At 41.2% G+C, this 11,311-nt stretch overlaps 1 protein-coding gene across 2 annotated transcripts; it reads left to right on the top strand.

Annotated features, from left to right (window-relative positions):
• The first annotated feature begins 2,068 nt into the window (after positions 1–2,068).
• Positions 2,069–9,310, top strand: LOC112559830 (leucine-rich repeat-containing protein 74B-like). Of its 2 annotated transcripts, XM_025231280.1 has the most exons (13): positions 2,069–2,218; positions 2,580–2,788; positions 3,021–3,255; positions 3,561–3,745; positions 4,154–4,261; positions 5,335–5,428; positions 5,643–5,692; positions 6,197–6,278; positions 6,803–6,888; positions 7,185–7,379; positions 8,145–8,240; positions 8,764–8,909; positions 9,200–9,310. In XM_025231280.1, the coding sequence occupies exons 2-12, from the start codon at positions 2,660–2,662 to the stop codon at positions 8,827–8,829; spliced, it is 1,326 nt and encodes a 441-aa protein (XP_025087065.1). In that variant the 5' UTR covers positions 2,069–2,218; positions 2,580–2,659; the 3' UTR covers positions 8,830–8,909; positions 9,200–9,310. The 2 variants fall into 2 exon arrangements, with proteins under 2 accessions (XP_025087065.1, XP_025087066.1); XM_025231281.1 differs by lacking the exon at positions 4,154–4,261.
• The last annotated feature ends 2,001 nt before the right edge of the window (positions 9,311–11,311 follow it).

The following is an 11,311-nucleotide window of genomic DNA, read 5'->3' as shown; positions in this document are numbered from 1 at the left end:
TGTCGCCGGTATATCGCAGACGATATTCAGGTACTCCCAGTAATCCACCACTTCCAGAGTTGCCGAGAGACACGTCTCGCTATGGGAACGATGTCGTCACGTCGTTACTCCACGGCGCCGGTTGTTGACACTTGGGGAGACGACTCAAAAGTCTTCTGTGTTCCCGCCAGTTATAATGTGGCTGATACATAGACGGCCGATACTTGAAGATCGTCGATATTCTTCTGCAGATGTGGGCTACGTCCCCTATAGGGGTGCAAACACTTGGGTTCCGTGAAAGTGATGGTCGTACGTACACAGGGTGCTCTCCTCTCAGCTCTAACTCCTCCCCCTTACGTAATTCTTGCTATTCTCGTGACTTTATGAGTGATCTTATTTAAAGGCACATATCTTATTTAAAGGCACATACATTCTTTCTTACACAAAATTCCATTTCACCTGCAGTTACCATAGTGTATTAGTGGCGATTAAAAGAATAACGTATGATCAATATACGTACCTTTGCTCGGCAAGGAATTACATTAATTCCCATCACACAGCAAATCTTTTGCGTCTCACGACTTGGACGTCTTTGGAAATGCCGAAACTCAAATCACCAAAAATAGCCGTGACTCATGTGAACACTTCGCTCACTCTCTTACATATATATATAAAACTCGTTCCTTCCCCTTTCATGGAACCAAGGGGAACGACTCCTGCTCACCCTAACAGTCAGGGGCAATAACCCTTGTCTGTGACACTCGTACGATCACGATTCAGATCCGCGTGTCGTCTAAATTCACTCTCACAGTAGCGTTCAGAAGTTGCGCACAATCCGAAGATATTTTGATCCTTCGAAGAAGGCATCAGTTTTCGAAGGAGGAAGAAATGCTGTTGGGTCTTCTTCAGAATGGTTTCAGTGCTGGAATCCCAGAGAAATCTGTTGAAGATGTTACCCTGGTATTTCAGTGTGTCGACAATGTCCACCTCCCGATAAGGGATGACGGGCACGACGCCATGGCACAACTAAATAAAGAAAAACAAAGACACAAATATATAACATTCATTTAATGAGACAGGAATTTCCGCGGCTGCTTGTACCAAACGTGCTCTCCAATAAATCTTTAAAAAAAGATCGAGTTTGCCTAACACTGACGTCACTGGTGGGGCGGAAAAAGTTTGACGTAACTTCCTAACGTCTGTAAAATGAAGGACTTCAGGTACGTAGCTGCCATTACTTCTTAGTGTCTTGATAACACGATATGTTGAGACCTACCTTTCTGGAATTAGCTTGAAGAAGTATGGAAATGCACGAGGCAACAACGATTGTATAATAATCAGCCACTCTAAACAAGGCGGACAGCATTTTATCAGGATAAAATGTTCTCTGTGATCTTCCTGCCATGGACGATTATAGCCTGACTGATGAAAGGAGCCGCTAGAAAAATGTATTTTATAAGACTTAAGCGATTCTATTCTGATAAGAGATGTTTACTGAAATATAATTATAAGAAAATTAACAAAGTCAATTTCTAGTAAGAAAATCAAGAGCGAATCTTTAAAGAAATGATCGGTGTAGTCATAGTGTTCTCTCTCTCACACACACACACACGCGCACAGAAGAATTGAGATTGAAATTAGTTTGCAAATGTGGGAGGTGGTGGGAGGGAAGATAATTTTCTTCCACAAGAAACTTTAAAGTTCGTGCTATCCTCTCCCTCTTGGCGTCATTGCAAAAATCTTTGGTCAAACGTTTGTCCTCATTTGTCCTTAATATTTTATTCGACAGTGTTAGAATGAAGAGGCTTTGTCATCGTTGATCAAATAAATCACATTTGTAGATGCTGGCGAAGCAGATTATAATTACTGCGGTATTGGCGGATTACAAATGTTGGGCAGTTGGTTAGTTTCTTTGCAATGTAGATTAAAATTATTGTGACAATGAGATAATTACTATGGAAATTATAACTACTGTGACAAGACACTGCAGTGGTCTGATTGCCGAGTTCCACTCCGCTGTGTTGCATTTCTCGGATCTAAAACAAATAGGGTCACCTTACAGAACGTAAGGTTAGTTCCAGGTTGAGCCACACAAGTTCAAAGTTCATGCTAAACTGTGGACATATTGCTGTGCAGGATGACATGTGGGAGAGGAGAGCCATTACGTGTCGTGCGTACCCTGAACTTAAGCACCTACAGATGCAGCGGACGTTTGACTGGCATGCTTAACTTTAGACAGGTGGGTTACAGGTGGACAGGCATCACAGTGTGGTGTTGTTGTTGTTGTTTTTTTTTCTAGTCAGTATCTCATGCTAGTTCCATCTCACGGTTCCCTCAACGGTCATAGTAAAAGGATGTTACGTTATTGGCTGCCTCTTGTTGAATCCTTTACTCCTTATCCCGTCAGCAGTTATATGGTATCGGCAGCTCTTTTATAATATTTACTGTATACTTTCAGAAAGTTATTTCTGTTAAAATACGGTTTCATTTTAAAGATATGTTTTTAAGTTATTTGACTCCCCCCCCAAAAAAAAAAAAAAAAAAAAAAAAAAAAAAAAAAACCTGCATATATATATATTTTTTATATTCTTCCTGGGCAGCTTAGAAAAATTGAAAACATCCCAACCCGTTCGAATGGAAATCTGAACTTCTAAGACCTTATCATAAAGGTTTCATCAAGATGTCCGATTCACACTTGACGATAAACAATAGGAGTGAAAATCGACAGACCGCCATTAGTGACCCATCCATCGATGTTTCTAAAGGTGTAATGTTCTTGCCATGGGCGCTACTTACCGGCGATTTCAAGGTATGTGACATCATTGTTACTGCGCACGTGCAGAGATGCTCGAAACAATTGTTACTGATGATACTGAGCGCGCATCGTTGAAGTAACGCTGACACAAGATCTTTCGTCACGCGTGAACAGCTATTTCATGGTACTTTTGCCGTTAGAAGGCACAATAACCCACAGTTTTCTGTTCAGTTCCTCTCGCTGATTAAAAGCATTTAACGAGCAGACGAAATGACTTCGTGTCCAGATGGAGGAATGGTGTCCTGTGAGAAGACCTGTAGCGAAAACTGCGTACGAGATCGCCACGAGATTTCGCAGGTACTCAACGAGAGAGCAGATTACGGCGTCGGCTCACGTTCGCAGACGACAAAAGCAGACGCGCTTCAATGTCACCAAGCAACAGGGCTTGGTGGGCAGTGTTGTTTCCACTGAACACCTGGAGTACGACAAGGACGCTATCCCTGATGACTTCGATTATGATGGTGAGTGTATGTTTGAGGGTGACGAGAGAGAGACCCACTGAACACTGAAAGCTTAGCGTGAGGTCACTGGCTTTCTCTTTGGGGATAAAGCGACAAAAACAAAGATAAAAAATGAAATGTACAAAGATGTTGCAAATAATTAATTCAATATGTTTCAGTATCTGACCTGCATCCCTCTGTGAAAACATCTACTAATTTTGTCTCTAGCTTCTTTTCTCCTTCATTCACTTCCGTTTTTCTTCTTCCCTTGATCCTGTCTGGAACGCACGCATGCACGCGACTGGTGGTCTTGCTGTCGGATTCAGAGGAAGACGAGGGTGAGCGGTCGACGGAGCTGACCAACAGCCAGAACATTTACCTGCAGGCATGCAAGATGATGAACGTTTTGCCCAACAGCATCATCATCAGGAACATTTGCCTCACCACGGTGGATGTCCGCAATCAGCTGATGGGGAGTCAAGGTGTCCGCGCGCTGTGCATTGCTCTGATGGTAATCATCATCATTATCGCGTCGTCGTTGTCGTCTTCGTCATCATCGTCGTCGTCGTTCTCTTTTACATCAACATTTATCATTATAATCAGTGGCATTGCCTACAACTCTCGATGTACTGACACATAACTGTTCATCGCTTAAATGCTTCCAGAACGTGTCCTCGCTGCTGTAGTCTTCTTTCCAACATCCAGCTAGCTAAAACCTAGACCAACCGAACTTATTGTCTTACTTTTATCTTTGGGTTCACATTAAAAAAAGTTGCCTATCGGTTTGTCACATAAGAACTTTGTTGTGACACATCATGTTGCGCGCCCGGGTACAAAGGCAACAGTAGCAAGTTACTGTCAAAGTGGAACTTCGTATTTTGCTCAACTCTTGCATGCAATCTGATTTCGCTGCTTGCAGAAAAACACCACTGTGACGTCAATAAATCTTATGGGAAACAACATGGGGATTGCGGGAGGCTCCTATGTTGCTCAAGTGCTGAGGGAAAACACCTTCATCCGAGAACTGGTATCTGCTGTTTGCTGTAATGGCTTCCAGTACACCTCTTACAGGATGTTCTATAGTTGCTGTAGGAAATTAATCATACTATTATAGAGCTGGAATGATTATTCATCTAAAGAGAGAGGTTATTCTAGAACCCGCATGCAAGGTTAGATGTTTCGTGCAAGTATCGTAGTGTCTTTATCGTGTGTAGAGAAATAGGTAGACAGAGAAAGGAGAGGTAGAGATGTCAGTGAATTAGTCAAAAACACATCAATGCGTACTCTTTCTATCATTGTAGGAGGAGGACTGGATGAATTCATCTTATTCTTTTTTCTACTCTTGACAAAAATCTGTTTGTGGTGTTTTTCCTTGACACCCACACCTCGTGTTCCTAAAGCAATCGGTGATCATCTCTTTGTCCTTTCGTCCTCTTCCATTCACTCTACGTCTTCCCCTTGTTTGTTTTCTTGCAATCTTGAAAAAATATATACGGATGTTTCTTTTATCGTTGATTGTGATGGGCTTTGTGTTTGAGTCTCTTTCTCTAACATCAAATATGGAGGCTTTAGTTTAAATGTTGGAAGAACAGACACGGGAGACGTGGCAAAATATGAAGTCTGGTTTACACAATGCTGAAATTTCATTGTACCTCTTAGAATGTAAGACCAGGCAGACTGGACAACAACCATACTTTATTGTCCGTTTCCTCCACATGATGATAAAATTCTATTTTCTCATTTATGGCTTATGTTGTACTGTGTGGTATTATTCATGCTATACTGCATGTTTTATGTGTAAATGTTCAATATTCCGTATCATTGAGGCGAGAGTTTGTTCCTATTTCGTAATCACAGGGCCTCATTTAATATGGGTAGATTAGCTATATGTCTATATTTCCTCTTTATTATTTGCAAATGGAAGACCGTAGCACATGGGCTTGGGGGTAATGGAAAAATAGATCAAGGAGACAGGAGGTAGTGTTAAGTGTTCATGAATCTCTCATTTGGAAGGCTGCCGTTAATTTCTAGAGTTGTCTGTTAATACTGAGACCAAACATTTCATAAATGTTCAGGTATTTCTTTTGATTGTTTCTACAGAACCTGGCCAACAACAACCTGGGGAGGAAAGGCGTCAGCCCCATCGCTAAAGCCATACCTGAACTAGACGTGGTCACCAGCCTCAACCTTTCTGGTCAGTGCTGTCACAAACTGTATCTCGCACAAAACCATCTCTTGTAATTATCTGGGATCTGCATTTTTTTTGTGGTTTACGTCGCTTGTTATTATCACACTAATAATTCAAATACGAAAATACATTATCTTTTAATACATGGTATTAATTTTCATAATTGTATGCTGTTTCCACTGAACTAGACTGCGCGTCATTTTATGTTTTATACTTTCAGGAAATAACTTAAAAGAAAACGATGGCGTCATAATTCGAAATCTCATCGAGGTGAGATATTTCAACAGCTACTTTGTCTCGTGTATGTGTGTTTTTATTGCTTGGTTTCTTCTTTGAAGTGCATGGCCATGCGCGACGAAACCGTTTCCCTGTTCACCTTTGTCATTTTTCTCCTCAGACGAAGGACTTTACTGTTAGATAGATAATAGATGTTCCACTGGACTGTTGTTTGATGAAGGTCCACATCTCTTGGCGGTTATGCATGGATGGATGCTAGTGAGAAGGAAAGAGAGAGAGAGAGAAGGAGGAAATGAGGGATGAAAGGATTGTAGCCAGCATCAAGAAAGCAAGTGAGGGCACACGTAAGCTCGAGAGTCGTACGTGTACATAAGAGTGTTATCTCTTGTTCATCTAAGTCTCTAAGAGTAGTGTAGTAAGCAGCAAGCTATGACCCTGGTCTTCAACTGACAGTGACGTAGCCGACAGAAAGCTGAGGCCCTGGGGTTCAGTTCCCAGTAATTCACCAAGCAGTAATCTGTGATGTGTTGTTCACAGGAATGCAGGCTATTGAGAGTGCTGAACTTAAGTCATAATTGCTTTCGAGAAACAGGTGGAGTTGAGATTGGGGATGCAATCGGTAAGTTTGCTTGTCGTTTATCCTCTCCTGTCCTCTTTCTCGCTGTTTGCCTTGTCTATTGTGCGTGGTGTGTGTATGACAGTATGAGTTCGTCCGTGTGTGGGGGCATATGAGGGTGTCTGTCCATAATTCTACCATCAGATTGTAAGCGCTGTGTGTGTGTGTGAAAGAATGTAGGTGTGTGAGCCAGTGCGTCGTTTGTCCACCTGCATTTCCAGGAAAGCTAATACGAGAAACAAAAATATCTGTCAAACGAAAGAAAGATCACTTGCTTACCTATTAAAATCAGATTCCCGTTAACAGATTTCTTTATTTTTGTTTAAAGATCAGCTTTGAAGTGTGTTTTATGTCTGGAAAATAGTAAATGTTTTATTGTTTTCTCTGTAAACATCGTTGTCAAGACTATTTTAGCAATTCACGGGAAAATCATTCATGAGTAGAAATATAATTTGTAGTGGTCTGAAGAGTTTGCTTCACTCGGCTACGTGATGGGTATCATGTCTACACATTGCATGGTCTGTCAGGTGGGTACGACTCAATTGAAGTGCTGGACTTGAGCTGGAACCACTTGCGGCGGAACGGAGCGGTCGCCATCGCCCGCGGCATTGGGGTGAGACTTTGACCTCTTCAAACTCATGGACGTTACTTCAGTAACACATACACAACACACAAGATGCAAAAACAGCACATCTTGCTCAAGAATAATTAAATCAGCAGACACGAAGTATGAGTCTCTGCAATCATGCTTCGGGGGAGACGATGGACATTTCTTTGTGAAGACTTCAGTACTTGCTCCCAGGTCATTTTTTTTTTCATTTCGTGTCGATTCTCAGGAAAAGTTAATGTTGGGACATTTATTTTTCATCATCCAAGTACATTGCTGATCTGCTTTCTTATCTCCTCTAGAACAGCAATAGTTTGAGGGAGGTGAACCTGTCCTGGAACGGCTTCCACGTGGACGGCGGTAAAGAAATGGGGAAAGCCCTGGATAAGTGCTCGAGTCTGCAAGTGCTGGACCTAAGTGGCAACAGAATCGAAGAAAGCTGTCTGGGTGACCTAATGCACGGCTTGAAGAACAACTCAACCTTGAACGTGCTGAAGGTAACTTGCCATTACAAAGGGTAAATCCCATCCGACTGTAAGGTGAAAATGAGTGCATTGTGAGTATTACCCGAACACTACTGAATATGACCGGAATATTACAGTTTATTATACTACTGAATGTTACTGAATACTATCCTAAGGAGCTGTGCTGATTAGCTTACCAACATTTTATGTATTATTTTTAACTTATCTCCTTTTAGTCTACCCCGCAGGGTAAATCCTCACCTCACGGAGCGGCTAAAGCCCTTTATTCATGGTCTTTAGGTAGACCTAACCTAACTTTTTGAAAAGCTGGTAATCTATCGGAGGGGACCTATCACCAGAACTTTTTCGCGTGTGTAAACTTGGCGTAAATCGTGATTTAGTTTAGTAGAAGCAAACAGGAATTTAGGAAAACTTTAGGTAATCATATAACTTGCAAGAGGTGTTTTGCTGTGGTTTTTCAATCTACAATAAAACTACTAAATATTAACATAGTCTATCAAAACTTTCAACTGAAGAAGCACTGGCCATCCTTTATAGAAATTTAAACTTGGTGGCTGCAGAACAGCCCTCTCTTGGTGTAATTAATATTTTAATGAGATGGGGTTATGTATTGTTCACTTCACTGTTGTCAAAATATTTCAAGTCGATGATTTTATTCATTGGTAACTAACCAACAATCCATTCTTATCTTTCTTTAAAATTGATGTTTTCGTGTGCGATGAAAGTCAGCCAATAATACATTCTTAATCACATTAACTGATTTTTTTTTGTTTACAGTTAGCCCACAATCCTATCACAACAAAGGGCGTTCACTTCCTGCTACAGAGTCTCTGTAACTTGAGCTCGACAGGTATCACTGAGCTGGACCTCGGGGTGAGACCTGTCTTGGTGACATTGCGACAGTTGTTATGCGTATTTAGATACACTTTCACGTACACATGTTACAGATTATATATAGTTCAGTTCCAGCCTATTTACTGATAGGTAAGACTTATATTGGTTAGTTGGTTTCGTAAGCATTTTAGATGTTGATGTGCGCTTTTTCAGAAAAGCTGTAAATTAATTTTTTTTAACGTCGTCCATTCTTTGCGTGTCTTCTTATATAGATGTGGTTTTCAACTCGATCTTTGAAGATATATTTTTTGCGCACGTTACGTTTCTAATTATTACATGGAAAAAAGGCGACATCTCTTTGTAAATAATGCATAATACAGCAATGTATCAAGTTTCATTGACCTATGTTGTCTTGATAACAGACTAGCTTTCATTCATTTTGTACTCTAGCTTAATTGTTAATGGATTCTGCTTGACCAGGCTGCCTGAATGGTCTGTTAAAGCGCTGGTTGAACGCAGTCAACCATGCGGTCTAGTTCTTTGTCTGATGTCTATGACTTAGGAACTGTCCGTGGAGGAGCAGTCCCTGGAACTCCTGATAGTGTTGACAAGGGGCGAGACATCATGATCCGGCATGGCGCCTACCTCGGGCAAGAAGTTGACCTGAGGAATCGTGAACTGGAGCTTTTGAACGAAGATCCTTTGATGGTAAGTAAAATATTCTCCGAGGATCTTCACACTCACAAAATCAACCAACGTCAGTGTCCCAGGCGTTGTGAAGAATACAGGTAAAGACTGATGAATGGTGAACCTGTTTGTTATCATTTCTGGTTCGTGAATAAAGGCATTGTGAATTAATCTGATTATTGGGAGTTTTTTTTATTCTGAAAGTACTAGGATTTTTGTTAGCTTTTACCTGCGTGATCATTGCAGGCGGAATAAATGTGATTTTAGACATTTTGTGGTCAGGAGCATAAGACTAGGCTTACCTATTGCAGGTGCTGTACCAATATGGCCTCCTCGTTGGACTAAGCCCCGTGAATTTCTTCATCCTGATGCGCAATAAAGACGAGATATTAACAATTGAGGATATCCAAGAAGGACTCGAGGTCAGAATGGATCAGTGTGCTGTGTACGGTGTAGCGTGACTGTGTGTGTTATAAAAGTGCTGGAGGTTACCTGCAGTACATAATACAATGTGTATTAAAAAAATGAAAGTAGTATTTTCTCTGATAGAAAAAGTAAAAACTTGATGTTAGAAACATCGATCTAGACATTATAAACACACTAGTGTTGAGAGAAAGAACCAAGGAAACGTATTTGGACCTCTCACCAATTCCCCAAACTTCCGGTTCACCTGCATACTGAATGGCATTTTATAAATAATAATGTCCGATTGAGCGAGCTTTAGGTAGTAAATATGTTCGATAAAGAAACAAATCGACAATATTTTAAAAACGTGATATCCATGTCGGTGGAAAAGACTTTCAAATCTTTTTCTTTGATTGGCAGAAGGTTGACATTCCCTTCACAGGAAGATCTTTGGGCAAGTTTGCTGCCCGCATATTTAACCTTTCGGATGTTAAGCGCCTGACTGAATACACGTAAGCACGTTTGATATTACTTCGTCTTGGATTATTGAATGGCAAAACTTGGCTTACAAAAACCTCACTTTTCAATTACAGATCAAAGGTTAGAAGAGAACGCATATGAAGTAATTAAAATACGAAAGTGATTTCATCAATACTGATTTTACAACACATCATTTCTTTGTGCCAGAAAAATTGCGAGAGATTTTCAGTTGTCCATGCGTCGGACAAGCGATGAGCTGTACAAGCGGGCGTTACGTAAGAGTGACGAACAGACGGACGAGAGTCGAGTGCGTGCCAAGCTGAGAAAACTGATCGCCCAAGAGGACGAACAGATGCAGGAGGAAAGACTAAAGCAATGGTGAGCTGCTCTCACTAGTCGGAGTATGGTTATAGAAAATTAACTCACTCTGGCTGTAAAAGACTTTTGATGTCAGTGGTAGCCTGCTTTGTTTGGCCACTTTAAAGCATTTCATTCGTCCACTGTCTTTTTGCTCTATCTCTCTCCTGCCATAACATGCGAGCGACGTTTGTTTAACCCCAGCTCTTTCTCTTCTTTCCGCCACTTAGTTAATGTACTGTCTCATATCCTTAGTTCTGATGAGATGAACCTTCATTCCTTGTAGGTATAAACACAGACATGATGATAGTACACGTTTACGTCGCCAAGACCTTCAGTAGATTAGCTTTCAACAACATTAAAATTTGCATCATCATAGTCATTCTTGACAGCTGGTCTGTTTTCATATGCAGACATAGCACACTGAAGGAACACATAATCCTTGATGTTTTGATGGATTCGTGTGTCAACTGTATTCAACAGCTCATATTTGGCAAAGTGGTTGGCATCTACGAAAGACGGAAAGGAAGGATTGACGACTGAGACAGAGGACGAGACTAGGGTGCCGAAAGCTGAAGACAGCATCCCCGTCTCCAATATCTCTGAGGGCTAAGTCTAACGAAGTGCGTGGTCAGGAGGGTACTTTCCCCCAGGCAGGTATGCTTCACATTCACAGCACTCTCACCTGACGGTGTGACGTGGGTAGATGGTGATGATACCCTGTAATAAAGCGGTACGTGTGTGCTGCTTGCGTGCGATTGTGTTTGTGTGTGTGTTAGGATGCTTGCAAATCCATACTGTTTTTCCGATATTAACTAAATTAGGAGGAAAACTTCGTTTATCTACCTGTGTTTTGCTTAGAAGTATGTTTATTTTATATGTCTATAAAGTATATCGTTTGAGCCGTAGAAATGCAAACTACTTCAGTGATTGTCTTTTCTCTTCTGCCATGAAAATATCCAGAGGACAGATCGGTCCTAGTGCACCAGGGGACGATGCACCTGACCAGGAGACGAGTCTGTTCAAATGGACATTATCCATCTGTTTGCTGATTTTAAACTACGGTCATGTAGCCATGACAACGGGACTGAACGGCTAGCTAGCGGACAATTTACTGAGAAACCTACCAGATATTCATCTTTAAGTAGACTAGAAAGTTTGTGATGTACTCACTCCAACCT

Source organism: Pomacea canaliculata, linkage group LG3 (assembly GCF_003073045.1).
Source record: "Pomacea canaliculata isolate SZHN2017 linkage group LG3, ASM307304v1, whole genome shotgun sequence".
Classification (NCBI taxonomy): Eukaryota; Metazoa; Mollusca; class Gastropoda; order Architaenioglossa; family Ampullariidae; genus Pomacea; species Pomacea canaliculata.
The sequence above is the reverse complement of the archived record's forward strand: the minus strand, read 5'-3'. Positions and strand labels throughout refer to the sequence as shown.